The 15136-nt window shown below is 40.3% G+C and overlaps 1 protein-coding gene across 2 annotated transcripts in view; it reads right to left on the bottom strand.

Moving 5' to 3' along the window:
• Positions 1–15136, bottom strand: part of ATF6 (activating transcription factor 6) — a 235030-nt gene that overhangs the window by 202195 nt on the left and 17699 nt on the right. For both annotated transcript variants that reach the window (XM_075564052.1, XM_075564043.1), the window contains exons 3-6: positions 6540–6627; positions 5858–5958; positions 3281–3410; positions 2280–2483 (exon numbers count right to left, since the gene is read on the bottom strand). In XM_075564052.1, coding sequence (XP_075420167.1) covers positions 2280–2483; positions 3281–3410; positions 5858–5958; positions 6540–6627 — 523 coding nt within the window. The remainder of the gene's footprint in view (positions 1–2279; positions 2484–3280; positions 3411–5857; positions 5959–6539; positions 6628–15136) is intronic.

Below are 15136 nucleotides of genomic sequence, written 5' to 3'. Positions count from 1 at the left end.
CAGCAAGTGTTGTGTTTTAAGCCTTCTTCCGATCCTGATGCCCCATTTCTCTTCATTCAACCCAGGTTCTCTGATTTGCTCAGCAATGCGATGGAATAAGTATGGTGAAAGAACACAACTCTGATGCACACCATTCCTAGTTTCAATCCATGCAGTGTGCCCTTGTTCTGTTCACACAACTGCCTCTTGATCCAGTTCTGCAATGTAGTGTTTGGAGATGCCCATTCTTCTCAGGGCTCTCCATTGGTTTGTAGTTGGCATAGAACACCAGTAAACATCTTTCTGGTATTCTCTTCTTTCAGCCAAGATCCATCTGACTTCAGCAATAGAGCCCTTGTGTTCCAGATCCTTTTCTCAATCCAGCCTGGCAGGGAGCCTGGCAGCTCCCTGACAATGTACTGCTACAATCATTGTTGGATGATCTTCAGCAAAATTTTACTTGCATGTGATATCAGTGATATTGTTCTCTAACATTACATTGGGTTATCTTTCTTTGGAATGGGTACAAATATGGATCTTTTAGTCAACTAGCCAAGAAGCTGCCTTCCAAATTTCCTGGCATTGATGAGTAAGTACTTCCAGTGCTTAAGATATAGATAATTCTACCCCTTAATCACTGAAAGGAAGTTTCATTGGGGGCGTCGCCTGCACCTATATAGGCATGCTCTGTGGGAAGGCTTCTCCCTTCTTGCTGGTTCAGATCTTGCATCTGGCTTTTCAACCTGTCATACTGCCTACCAACACTGGGAGCTATCAGCAGCCTGCCATAGTGCCTGCTGACCTTGAACACATTTGAATTTGCAACCGCATGCCTGACTTGATGACCATAGATCCCTCCACCTCTGCCTCTGACAGCCTGTTCATCTTCCTGCTTCTTGGTTCATCAGTTATTTAACTCAGGAAAAGCTTTCCGTTTAACATCTAACCCAAAGACTTGAACCAGAGAGAACTAAACTGCTTCCATAACTGAGTGAGCCGCTTTTTGATATGAAATTCTTTACATATTTTTGGTTTTGCTAGTTTGGCTTTCCTAGAAAACCAAAGCCTAACACAGGTATGTACTTATAACTCGTACTCCATTAACACCTAGTTTGATCTGGCATTAAGCTAAATCCAAAGAAAAGAATTCTGCACAAGGTTTCTTGTACCATGTCTACATATATTGGGGTGAGTGCTACTATCTTTAAGAATAATCTGCCCTTGAAATCTCTATAACCAATGGTTTTCGATATCTCAATAGTACCAAATCACAAACTAGATCTTTCAACATGGACGTACACCTCTTGTAGCTTCTTAGCTAGTTCAAGGTACAGTCCAGATCTCCTTCTCACTGCCATCATGTTGATTCTAACTCACAGGGACCATACAAAAGGCTGGAAATCTTTATAGGAGCAGACAGTCTCACAGCACAAATGGTGGGCTTGAAATTCCAACCCTTATCTAACAGCACCAAAGGAGCTCAGGTAGTTCTACAGGATAAACACTGGGCGGTAACTGAAAAATCAGTGGCTCAACCAGAAAAAGACAAGTACAGTCTCAGAAACCCTAAGAGGCCATTCTACTCTGTCCTATATGGTCATTACGAGTTGGAATCAGCTCAGTGGTAATGGGTTTATTGTGAGTTTGGATCCATAGGGTCCAGGTCTCCTCCTAATGCCCAAGATTCAAGATCCTGTTAACCAAACAATATGGCCTTATCAGAGATTCATTCTATTGCCAAAACATATGTCTTAGATCTATAACAGACCATATTATTTTAAAGATTAATCTCTTTAAAAATAAAAAAAAGTTCATAGTCATAAAAATTTCATAATAAAATTACACCAAGAAAGGTTCCTAGCTTTTCATCTTCATTAGAAGTAGTTATCTGAAACCAAAAGTCTTAGAGACACAGATTTCCAAATCCGATTAAACTGATCTGGATAGTTATCTCCTTTACTAGGACCAACATGTTGGCAAGTCAACTCTTAACTCATGGCAATCCCACCTCGTGTCAAGGAGAACTAAGCTCCACAAGGCTTTCAGCAGCTCATTTCTCAGAAGTAGATCACCAGGCAGCTCTTCTAAGATGCCTGTAGGGGAACTTGAATCTCCAGCCTTTCAGTTACTACCACCCAGAGTCTCCTTGTTAGCACAGAAACCACATATCAGCCATCTCGACCAAAGCCAAGGACAATAGCACGTACTCAAAAATTATATCAGGGATTTTTTTTAAAATCATAGGAGGCCATTCTGCCCTCCAATTAAATTATGCACCACCCCAAATTCCATCCGGTTACCTTTAGTAGGCGCAGGTTGTATGCTGATAATCGGCTGCTGCTTCGCCAAGGGCATAAGAGTTGGTAGCGTCTGAATAATGATGGCTTTTGCTGGAACGCTGGAATTGGTTGGAGTCTTAGGTGTTGCTGGAAGCAATAAAGGCTTGGGCTGAATTGAAGGTTTTGAATTTGTCTGAATTTTTTTCTTTTGAGTCAGTCCATTTTCTAGAGACAAAAACCAAACAGACCACAAATCAACCCGACAGTAATTGGGCAAATCCTAGAAAGGAAATTCTATTACACACCTTTCTCTACACATTCTCTCCACCCCCCACCCTCCCTACACATTATCTTGACCAATGAGCTGATACCTAGAACTTAAACTCTATCCTTCTGGACTAGAGAAAAGCCTTGAATCTGAAGCCTTTCTCTATGATGAAGCATGAAACTTTGGAAAACAGACACCTGAATTGGAAAAATAGCTAATATTACTGAGTAAAGTCTGGAAATGAATACAGTAGCAAATGTCAGAGTTAAATAGCCTTTATAGGCAATTTCTTTTAACTGAAATGTTAGAATCTCTTCTGAAGATGAGGGAACCTAAATCAGTTTAAAGTGTCTTTCACTTATAAATACAGAGACAATCAAAGTGATTTCTGCCTCACATTCCTCTACATAAGCAGTTCTCAACCTGTGGGCCACGACCCCATTGGGCATCGAAGAACCCTTTCACAGGGGTAGCCCGATTCAGAACAGTAGCAAAATGACAGTTATGAAGTAGCAACGAAAATCATTTTATGGTTGGGGGTCACGTGGCATTAGGAAGGTTGAGAACCACTGCTCTGCATCCTGAATCATCCATTGAAAGATAGATAATAAAAGGAATAACACGTCCACTAATTTTTAAGCAGCAAGCATTTCAGTACACATAAAGCTTAATCCAATGTTTTCCTTTAAGAAATAGAATCTAAACCCAGTCCTAAAAGAGTAATAACAACATAAATGAAGTGATGGGAAAATACCTGCTTTGTTCCTAGGACTAAGGATGGGCTTATCTTCCTTCAGTAGCTCTGCTGAGTGCGGGCTAGTAGAGCTTTCACCATATAAGGAAAGGGGAGACATCTGGGAACTAGAGGACAAATCCAACTCCTCCTGGAGCAAAATACAACACAAATTAACTTGCTAAGAGAGAGAGGCAAGACCCAGAGGTAAACAGAGCAGCACTGCAATACAACTTCAAAGCAGAGGTGTAAGGCATTAGAGCCTATCTATATATTAAGTATGAAGAGATCATCTATCAACATTATCTAAAGGAAAAATAATTCAAAACACAGAGTATGGCAGTGCCATCATCTGATATCAGCGCTATGATAAGTCACTGATCTGCCTCCACATTTCCTCCCACAAAGTTTATGCCTTACTTGGTTCCTGTTCATATAAACATTTAAAACCGTGGCATGGCTACGGTTAAGTCACTATCCTTTCCTCACAACTGTATATTCAGTCTGAAAAAGAAGCGCCAAGAAAGACACACCAAAAGGAGCAGGGCATGTTACTGAATGGGTAAACTGATGATATCCACTGCCACGGAGACTGTTCTGGCTCACAGCAATCCTACAGGGCGGAGTAGAACTGCCCCAGTGTTTCCGAGGAACGCTGGAAATCTGTAAGAGAGCTGGCAGCCTCGTCCTGTGGAGTGGCTGGTGGGTTCAAACTACTGACCTTGTAGTTAGGAGCCCATGAGATAATCAATTACACTACCAGGGTAATTGATGATAGAGCAACTTTTTTAAGTTAATATTTCCAAAAGTCTTTTTAGCATTTCTGGTGGATCTACCTTGTTTTGTTAAAATAAAGCAAATATTCTTGCATAGGATAAAAGTTTAATTTCAATTCAAAAATATTAACAACAAAAACTACCAATCCTAATGCATGATTCTGAACTGGGTTCTTATGCTAATCCAGAACATATCTTTGGGACAACTGGCACAATCTAAACAGAAGTAAAGAGGTATTAGATCAATGTTTCCCAAAGTGGGCGATGCTGATCCTGGAGGGTGCTCGGATGATCCAGGGGGGCTGCAAAGCAGAGAGCTCCAGCTCATCCTGGCTTAGGGGCTATGGGCAGTGGTGGTGAGGTGTCCCAGAGTAGTTTCCAACTCATAGCAACAACAGAATGAAACACCACCTGCTCCTGCACCATCCTCACGATTGTTCTTAGGTTTGAGCTCACTGTCACAGCCACTGTGTCAATTCATCCTGCGGCGGAGCTTCTTCTTTTCCACTGCCCCTGAGCTTTATCAGGTAAGATCTCCTTTCCCAGGGATAGGTCTCTCCTGATAACACGTCCAAAGTACATGAAAGGAAGTCTTGCCATCCTTGCCTCTAACGAGCATCCCTAACTGCTTCTTCTAGGACAGACGTGTTTGCTCTTTTAGCAGCCCAGTGGCAATATTCTTCACCCGAACTATAATTCAAATACATCAATTCTTCTTTGGTATTCCTTATTCAATGTCCAACTTTGAGATGTCCAGCAGATGAGATGAATGAAAATACCATGACTTGGGTCAGGCAAACTTTAGTCCTCACCGTAAAACAACCTTGCTTTCAACACCTCTAAAGAGGTCCTGGGCAGCAGATTTACTAGCTGCTCCTCGAGAGAAAGCTGAGGCTTTCTACTCCCGTAAAGAGTTGTAGTCTCGCACACCCAAAGGAGTAGCTCTACCCTGCACTGTCGGGCTGCGATGAATGGGAATGGACTCGATGGCAGTGAGTTTAGTTGGTTATGTATGAGCTGTAGTACTAAACTGCTTTGTTGCCATCGAGGCAGTAAGGAATATTTTACCTGGAAGGGGGGCAGTAGGCCAAATAAATTTGGGAAGTTATGAATTAGATGGCTCGCATGGATCCGAGTCTGTTTCCTGATTTGGGTGGTTGTAATGTGACTATATAAAAAACACGTTTGCTTGTAGGAAAGAGATTGGTATTGTAGAGGTTAGCTACCATTGAACTGATGTCTAACTCATGGTAATTCCACAAGAGTGGGCTGTTGTGATCCACTAGGCTCTCACTGGCTGGGTTGGGAATGTAGATCATCGGGCCTTTTCTTCTTAGCTCATCTTGCTCTGGAGTCCCACTGGAAACTGCTAGCTTCACAGCAACACATAAGCGTCCACTGACTGGCGGCTGGTATCTACATTTATAGTGAACTTTCTGAGATTGGAGCCCTGGTCACATAGTGGTTATACTCTGGGCTTCTCACCAGCAGTTCAAAACCACCAGCAGCTCCTTGGAAGAAAGATAGGGCTTTCTACTCCCATAAAGAGTTAGTCTCAGAAATCCACAGGGATAGTTCTACCCTGTCCTATATGGTCACCATGAATCAGAACTGACTCGATGGCAGAATCTGTTTTTTGTTTTTGTTTTGTTTTTATCTGAGAATAGAGCCTAGGTAGCGCACATGGAAGGTAAGAATTCTCCCACTGAAGCCCCACTGTCCTCTGCCCATAGTACACACCTAATAAATATTAACAACCTCCTGATTAATTTTTCCCAGATAGCACTATAGCTAAAACCATTATAAAAGCCCAGCTACTTACAGGAACATGTTGAGTTGAAGAATAAGAGTCCACAGACTGAGGGGAAGACACTGAACAACTTGAAGAGGATGGAGAAAGTGGCTGGGGCTCCAGTTTAATATCTTTAATTGAAAAACATGGAATAAATATTTTTCCCAATAAACAATATAAATTGAGATTCAAATAAACAAGAAGAAGGGAAAACCTACTCTTACATGTCCATCACAAATAGAAACTAAGCTCATCAAAATATATTATTAAGTTAAAAAGGCAAGATGTAAAGTGGTGTATCTATAAACTTCCCTTCTAATAAATTAGATATATATGTATAAGAGGGGTTTTCAAAAACTTAGTAGAAAACTGGAATTGAAATATAATGGGATTTGTCCATGAACTCCGATTTGCAGGTAATTAAACTTTGTACAGCAATGTTATTTATAATTCAAAACTGGCATTTCTATTTCTGGTATGAATTCTTTATTTATTCATTATAGTAAGAAAACATAACTAGGAAATGTTTGATGTCCATTCTCACAACAAATTTATCTATGCATTGCCATAACAGAATGGAAGTACTTAGTCTCTGGAATCCTTTAACCTACTACACCAGCCCAATAATTCCTCTTAATTGTGCATATCAGTTACACAACAGTCAACAGCAACTCCATTTATTAAAGTTTTCCCCAATGAACCACGTCATTACCTGCACGAAAATGGTCGTTGATGTCCCATATGTCTGAGTCCCAAGGCATCAAATCAAAGTCAAAATCAAGGTTATCAAAGTTGTTTTCCTGTAGGGTTTAAATCAGTAAAAGAATATTAAAAGAATAAAATACATACATCTTGATATCAAACCAAGTCCATTGCTGTCAAGTCGATTTTGACTCACAGCAACCTTACAGAGTACAGCTATAAGCTTCATAGGGTTTATGAGGCTATAAATCTATATGGAAACAGACAGCCTCCTCTTTCCCATATGTAGTGGCTGATGTGTTTAAACCGCCAATCCATGGCCTAGCATTCCCATTGTTTAATCCACTGCCCCACCAGTGTTCCTCTGAAATCAGAAGTCAAAACACAATTTTCCAAGCTAGTAAAAAGAATTTTCTATGTCAACCAAGCCATGCTAAAAATATATCTTGGATAACTTAGAAATAAACCGAATCCATTTGGGTACAGCAGTAACAACTAGGAGGTAATACATACAGCATCTAAAAGGCGTATTTGCTTCTTTATTCCTATGACACCAGACAGACCACCAACACAGGAGTCATGAAATCTATGTCTTCTGTCACACAAGAAATCTAGCAAAGTAAGCTTTCCCACGATCATTAAGGAAAAGACGTCGAAGTGAGTGAAAAGAATACAGATGCATCCTGAAAACATGCAAGAATCAAAAAGACCTTAACTGCACTTCATCTATGTCTCTCATCCAAGTACTAACCAGGCCCGACCCTGCTTAGCTTCCGAGATCAGACGAGATCGGGCGCGTTCAGGGTGGTATGGCCGTAGACCATCTATGTCACAACATGAAAAATGGGTGTGGTGGGAAGAAGAGACGCATGTAACTGTGCATAGTTTTCTTCTTTTTCTACTCTCCTGTACTTTCCAATTTCTTTTTTAATCAAAATTTTTTCAAATCTTAGATAAAATGAAGTCCCTCAAACAGGGGTCAAAAAATTCTGGAAGGGACCCTATTAGACCCTTCTCTGTACATTTTTTAACATAAATGTAAGCATAGTCTGGCTCATGTGGCAACTCCTTGACGCTATATACATATATAAGGAACAGACACAAGATTTCAAATTCCTCATGAGCATCTGAAGTCAAGGTAGTACCAAAAAGGACTATTTCAAAGTGTCTGGAGTTATCAAGCAAGAACAGAAGTAAATGTATTATTTAAAGCAATGAAACAAAAAAGCAGACAATATAAACACAATGCAACATGATAAAACAGCAACAGCAGAGAAAACAAGCCTTCAGGGAAAAGTATAGATTAATCTAGTAATTATGAGAAGACATTTGTTAATAATTTCTAGATTGATTTCACTCCAAAATGTCTATTGTGTGGTTTATTTTTACAGATTGTGTCACAAAGAGTTGAGAGGAGAAAAGTGAAATGGTTTTCTTTCCCTATGGCCATTACTAAGTAAATATTGGCACATGATATGTAAAGAGAATTTGCATATGTTCACATAAAAATTAAAATGTTGAAGTACTACTTAAATCATGAAAGAATCACTTTTAAAATAAATCTCCTTTGTTATCTTTCTTTTTGAATCTACACATAAAAAAAATTAAGCAGTCTTACTGGGGCTATGGGAAAAAAACTATTAAAAATAATTTTGGCTCTGTCCTTTCGAGGGGCACAACATCCTTCAGAGGCCATAACAGAAGAATTAAATGTGAAAATCCCACTGAGAAAACTGGGTTTTACCTCACACTCACCTGTAGCAGACTTAAGGACCTGACATACTCCTTTGGACTTAAGTTAAGAAAAGACAGATGACTGCTATCCCAAGGCTATGAAATTGGTGGTCACTGGACTTTGGCTTGGATCTCTTGCTTTGAGGGTATCCAATGAAGAGTGGCCTGGACTACCACATACTGGTTATTTTAGTGCTCTTCTTGCTTTCTATGACATGTATTAGTATATTGGCATGGTTCTGTATTTGTTAATGAGTGTTGTTGAGAGTTTTGCCCCATCATCAACTTCTATTGTTCATGTAAATAGTGTCCAGTGACATAAATACAATTCATGAATTTAAATCTGAAAAGCTGACCTATACATGTATAACTTGCTTTTCTAACCAGTGTTTTAAATCTATACCATTGACTAAATTAATGACACGATCAACAGAATTACTTTGTGCCCCAACGGGATGATTTATAATGTTCTCCATCATAAAATGGTAATGATGCCTCTAAAGCAATCTGGAGACATATATAAACCATAGAACTATGAATAAACTTTGGGCTCACAAAGCGGGTGCATAAGCAAACGTGGTGAAGAAAGCTGATGGTGCCTGGCTAACAAAAGATATAGTATCTGGGGTCTTAAAGGCTTGAAGATAAACAAGCAGCCATCTAGCTGGGAAACAACAAAGCCCACATAGAAGAAGCACATCAGCCTGTATGTTCATGAGGTGTCAACAGAATCAGCTATCAGGCATCAGAAGACCCAAAAGAATCATATTGATGCAAACGAGGCGGGGAGAGTGGAGTGGAGACCCAAAGCCTTTCTGTAGATAATCAGACATCCCCTAGCAGAGGGGTCAAAAGAATCAGATGAGCCGCCAGGAAACAGTATAGCACCACCAACAACAACCAAAAAAACACCATCTCTCTAATTCTTACAACATTCCACTAATTCTTTAATGAGTCCTTCCCTCCACAATCATACCAGTTCTACCTTACAAATCCAGCTAGACCGGAGCATGTACACTAGTACAGATAAGAGTTCTTAACACACAGAATCCAGGACAGATAAACCCCTCAGCAACAATAATGAAAATATTGATACCATGAGGGTAGAGGGAAGGTGTGGGGAGAAAGGGGGAACCAATCACAATGACTGACATATAAAAATCCCCCAGGGTGATGAACAACTGAAACATGGGTGAAGGGAGAAAGCGGACAGTGTATGAAAATAATAATAATCTATAATTTATCAAGGACTCAAGAGGGTGGTAGGGTCGGGGAGGGAAGGAGGGGGGAAATGAGCTGATACCAAGGGCTTAAGTAGAAAGAAAATGTTTTGCAAATGATGATGGCAACATCGTTGTGCTTGATACAATGGATGTATGAATTGTTATAAGAGCTGTAAGAGACCCCAGTAAAATGATTATTTTGTAAAAACAAAAAGATGTCAGAAGACTCTAAAACGTACTCTTGAACATAAGTAGCTAAAGCAACTATATAATTAACTATAAAAGCTGAAAATAATATTTCAAAGGACAACTCAAAATAGGCAGCAAAATCTTATACTAATGTGTACAAAGATAGGGAGTTTAAAAATCGAAAAAGAAAATGAGTTTTTTTCAAGCTTAAAGAACTAAAGGAAAAAGTCAAGCCTTAAGTTGAAATATCAAAGAATTCTATGGGCAAAATATTGAATGACGCAGGAATATCAAAAGAAGGTAGAGGAAACGCACAAGTCACTATGCCAAAAGAACTGGTTGAAGCTCAATCACATGGGTAGTATACGATCAAGAATCAATGGTACTTCAGGAAGAAATCCAACCTACACTGGAGGCAGTGGCAAAAAGCAGGCTCCACAAATGGATGGACTACCAACTGAGATGATTCAACAAAAAAGATGCAACTCTGAAAGAGTTCACTCATCTATGCTCAGAAGTTGGAACCACCTGGCCACCTGACTACAAAAAAAAAAAACAAACGTGTGCCCATTCTCAAGAAAGGTGATCAAACAGATGTGAAAATCATCCAACAATATCATTAATTCCACTCAGAAGTAAAATTTTGCTGAAGATAATTCAAATAGTTACAGTAGTACACTGGCAGGGAACTGCCAGAAAGGCAAGCCAGATTCAGAATCAGCGGTCTCATTACTAATACCAGCTGGGTGCTGGCTGAAAGCAGAGACCATCAGAAAGATCTACTTTAGTGGGTAAGCAAAGGAATTTGGCTGTGTAGGTCATCCAAAAATCCCAGGGCACTCAATTATGCTTATGCAGAACCTGTACGCAACCCACAAGGCAGTTCTACCAGCGCCCGGGGACACTGCATAGTTTAGTCAGGAAAGGAGGGTCTGAAGGCTATCTGCTTTCGCCGTACTTGTTCCCACTGTCTGCTGCACAGACAACCTGAAAAGCTGGGCTACATGAGGAAGAGCACAGCATCAGAGCTGGAGAAGGACTCCTTAACAACCTATGAGAACAGAGATGGTTCCTGAAAGCAGAGAAGACAAAGCGCTCACTGATAAAATTCAAAGACTATAGATAGCCTTGGTTATGGATTGATTACATCTTAACAAAAATCTTCACAACTGGACCAATAAGGCGCATCATGTTAAATGGAGAAAATATTTAAATTGTTGAGGATTTTACTTTACTTGCATCTACAAGGAATACCCATGGAAGCAGTAGTCAAGAAATCAAACAACATACTATGCTGGGCAAATTCTGCTGCAAAAGACCTCTTTATCCAGGGTGGAAGATACCTTCAGGACCAAGGGTGTGAGGGGCAATGCTGGGAGAGTGGAGGGTGAGTGGGTTGGAAAGGGGGAACTGATTACAAGGACCCACATGTGACCTCCTCCCTGGGAGAGGGACGGCAGAGAAGGGGGGGAAGGAGACTCCGGATAGGGCAAGATATGACAAAATAACAATGTATAAATTACCAAGGACACATGAGGGAGGGGGGAGCAGGGAGGGAGGGGAAAAAAAAAAGAGGACCTGATGCAGAGGGCTTAAGTGGAGAGCAAATGCTTTGAGAGTGATCAGGGCAAAGAATGTAGGATGGGCTTTATACAATTTATGTATGTATATGCATGGATTGTGATAAGAGTTGTATGAGCCCCTAATAAAATGTAAAAAAAGAAAAAACCTCTTTAAAGTATTAAAGGTCAGCCTCTGCCATCTTCCTCCGGCGCCTCTGCTCCTTTGGGCTCATCATCGGTTCTGTGCCTGTGCTGTGTACTGGAGGGAAGGACTGGTGGTTCTGGTTTTACACTTTATTTCAGGACATTCTTTTTTATTGGCGGCTCCGTGCCCCCCAGCCACTTGCACCCACTCTCTGTTGTACAATTTCAATCAACACTTTTTCAAACTAAAGGCCCAAAACCTCAACAACAACAACAAAAGTATTAAAGGTCAAGGAGGTCACTTTGAGGACTAAGGTGAGCGTGACCCAATGGTTGGTATTTTCATATGAAAGCTGGACAATAAGTAAGGAAGACCTCAGAAGAATTGATGCATCTGAACTACAGTGTTGGTAAAGAAGAGTGAAAGTAACATGTAGGACCAGAAAAACAAACAAATTTTTCTTAGAAGTACAGCCAGAAGGTTCCTTAGAAGCATGGACAGCAAGACCTCATCTCATTTACTTTGGACATGTTATCAGGAGACAAAAATCCCTGAATGAGAACATGATGCTTGGTAAGGTAGAGGGTCAGTGAAAAAGAGGAAGATCCTCAATGAGCAGCTTGATAGAGCGGATGCAACATAACAACTGCGAGGACGGTGCAGGATGGTGCGGTACTTGATGTGCTGTGCACAGGGTTGCTGTGAGCTGCAGCTGATTCAATGGCATCTGATGGCAACACACTTTCAGCAACGAACAAAGCCGTTTTCTTAGCAGTGACACTTACCTGAGTGCTACAATAATGTGTCACATGTTCAATAGTTTGCCTTGACCTACTTCAAAGACCCTTCTAACTCTTCTTGACCAAAAGAGTCCAATACCTTTGAAAGCATAGGAATTTCAGGGGTTACAAGCTGGGCTGCTAAGAGCAAGGTCAGCAGTTTGAAACCACCAGCTGCTCCATGAGAGAAAGATGAGGCTATCTACTCCCCATAAAGAGCTAAAACCTCTTATACAACCCTTCTTCATATGATTGAACTATTGAATTACATGGTATGTCCCAATAAAACTGTTTAAAATATAGTAAGCGTTAAGAGTCTTTGAAACCTACAGGGGAAGTTCTACCCAGTCCTATAGGGGCCCTATGATTCAGAATCGACTCAATGGCAGTGAGTGAATGTGAGTGATTTTATGTAAAAGTGAAATATACTGGCACTATGTACTCTGGCTCATCAATAACTTATGGGAAATTCTACTTTCATGTGAAAGATTGATCACATCATTTTAAAGCTAAACAGAATCCTCAAAGATTATCTAATTATTTTATAATATAAAATTTTTCATGGAAAGATTAAAGGACTTGTGTAAGGTAATAGGATACTAAATAAAAACTGTATGCCTCACAATCTTTTACATTTATCACACTGTCTTTATGTTGAAGGTACTATTATAAGAATGAACATCAGTTGCTTAGGTAACCAATTACTATTAAAAGTCAACTTAACCAACAGACCACATCTAATCATTTCACAGATTAAACAAAATCATTAAACTTTCTTTTTATACTTGAGTTCTTTTAATCACTAAAATTTCATTCACTTATTTTTAAAATCTCATGTACTTCATTCATGCTCTTCTACTGATTCGTAGTAAAACATCTGCTAAATCATTCTTTGAGAATGGATGAGGTAAACAAATTAAACATTACATATATTTATACTGAGGGTAATAAGAGCTTTAAAGTGACTAAATGATAGCTAATCATGATTGAAGTACATATAAAATCACTCTGCTCACTTAAATTATTTACCGAGTGAAACAGCACCTGATTGATTCAAGAATAAGGCAAAATAAGAATTCTTTATCGGCCTTTGGATGTACTAATTCAGGAGGGAGTAAAAAAGGCATGAGAAATCAAACTATAACCTGAAATGTTATAATAGCCTCTTTTATACAGGCTTATAACTACCCAAAAACAAGACATACAGAAAAGCAAATTTTCAGAACTCCCTACACAAGAATACAAAACTTGAAAAAAGAAAACATTAAGTTCTCCTTGAATGTTCTATGCCTCATCTGGCTCCTTCATATTCATAGTCAGATTACCTAATAAGGAAGGTAAGCTTGGCCTTACTTGTGCTTATTTACTAATCATGCCCATATGAAATTGTTCATTTATCACGGTAAGATGGTGGGGAGTGAGGTAAAAAAGAGGAGTTGATACCATGGGCTCAATAGAAAGTAAATATTTAGAAAATGATGATGGCAACTTATGTACAAATATGCTTGATACAATTAATGTATGGACTGTTATAAAAGCTGTAAGAGCCCCCAATAAAAAATTTTTTTTTCACTTAGTAAGTCGGCCCATGCTTGCCTTGCTTACTGGGTACTCTGTCCCTGTTAAGAAGTGTAAATGGAAAAACAGGCTTTGACAACTAGCCCTCCACAGATTGGAATGAGAACCTTGCTGGAAAATCAAGTTAAGACTGGGATGGGCTGGGGGGGTGGAATCTACATTTTGGAGAAGGCACTGATGTTTCTGTTGGTGATTATGGTGGGTGAATGGGGAGGAGAAACCTCACATCAGGAAGGGGTGCTAAACAAAGACGTAGGGAACCCAGGGGAACAAAAGACGAGATTTTATGTTCTTGGGTAGACACTATGAATATGTTTCTACTCAGCCCTCGGTGAACCGCACCATGGACTAAGCTGCCAATGACTAGCACCATGATGCCCTTGGATACTGGTCTTGCAGGCCGCATGGACACCGCCACCCCCCCCCCCCGCGCCCACTCACCCCCCACAGGGACCACACCAGAGGGACTCAATGCAGAAGCTTGGCTGAATGAACTGAGACCTTCCTCGAAGTTGCCTGTTCCCTTGGACTGAGGCCAGGGATACTCTGATGAGAGAGGAAGCAGAGGGTGGCCACCCTGCGACTGTGGAAGTGGTGGTCAATGGACCTGGAGTGAGACCCCTGGCTTGGTGGGTATCCAGTGAAAAGGGACCCAAATCAGCACATATTTAGTGCCTCGATGCTCCGCTTGCATTGATGACAGGTTTTGATCTGTTGGACAGGGATCTGCACTTGTAAGAATTGATACAAGACGTTTTCCCCTGGCACCAATCCCTATTCTCCATGTAAAGAGTTCATTTGATTGGGAGATCAATCTGTGCAGGGTAATAACTCATGCGTTGCAGTTCGTGATTGGACTGAACTCGAATAGACTACTCAGATTGACAGTGTCTTGAGTTCTGGGTCACTGAAAAAACTGATGATGGTATCGATGCATTAGACCCCAGGGGGATGATTGACAATGTTTGTCAGTTTCATTTCTTTGTTGTTGTTGTTTTTTGTTTTCTGCCTTTTGTTTGTTTTGTTATTGTTGTCAGTCTTGTAGGGGGGGGGTGTTTTGTTTTGTTTTGTCATAACACAACCACCAAAGTAAACCAGAGTAAGCCATGACCCATGGAGAAGCAGAGGGATTTCAGGCTTATACTTAATTCTAGCCCCAATCCAAGAATGGCTAGTTCTGAAAACATGGTTGAACTCGGTACTAGCCCTCATGAAGAGATCATTGAAGATAAAGGTGCTACAGCAGTGTGGTGAAGAAATAAGACCGGACCCAGCTATCTATTAGAATAGTGTCTGGGATCTTAAAGGCTTATACTCAAACAAGCAGCCATCCTGTTTGAGTACAAGCCTTTAAGTGAGGCGTCTACTAAGTTCACATGAAAGAAGCACACCAGCCT

Source organism: Tenrec ecaudatus, chromosome 1 (genome assembly GCF_050624435.1).
Source record: "Tenrec ecaudatus isolate mTenEca1 chromosome 1, mTenEca1.hap1, whole genome shotgun sequence".
In the NCBI taxonomy this organism is placed as follows: domain Eukaryota; kingdom Metazoa; phylum Chordata; class Mammalia; order Afrosoricida; family Tenrecidae; genus Tenrec; species Tenrec ecaudatus.
The sequence above is the reverse complement of the archived record's forward strand: the minus strand, read 5'-3'. Positions and strand labels throughout refer to the sequence as shown.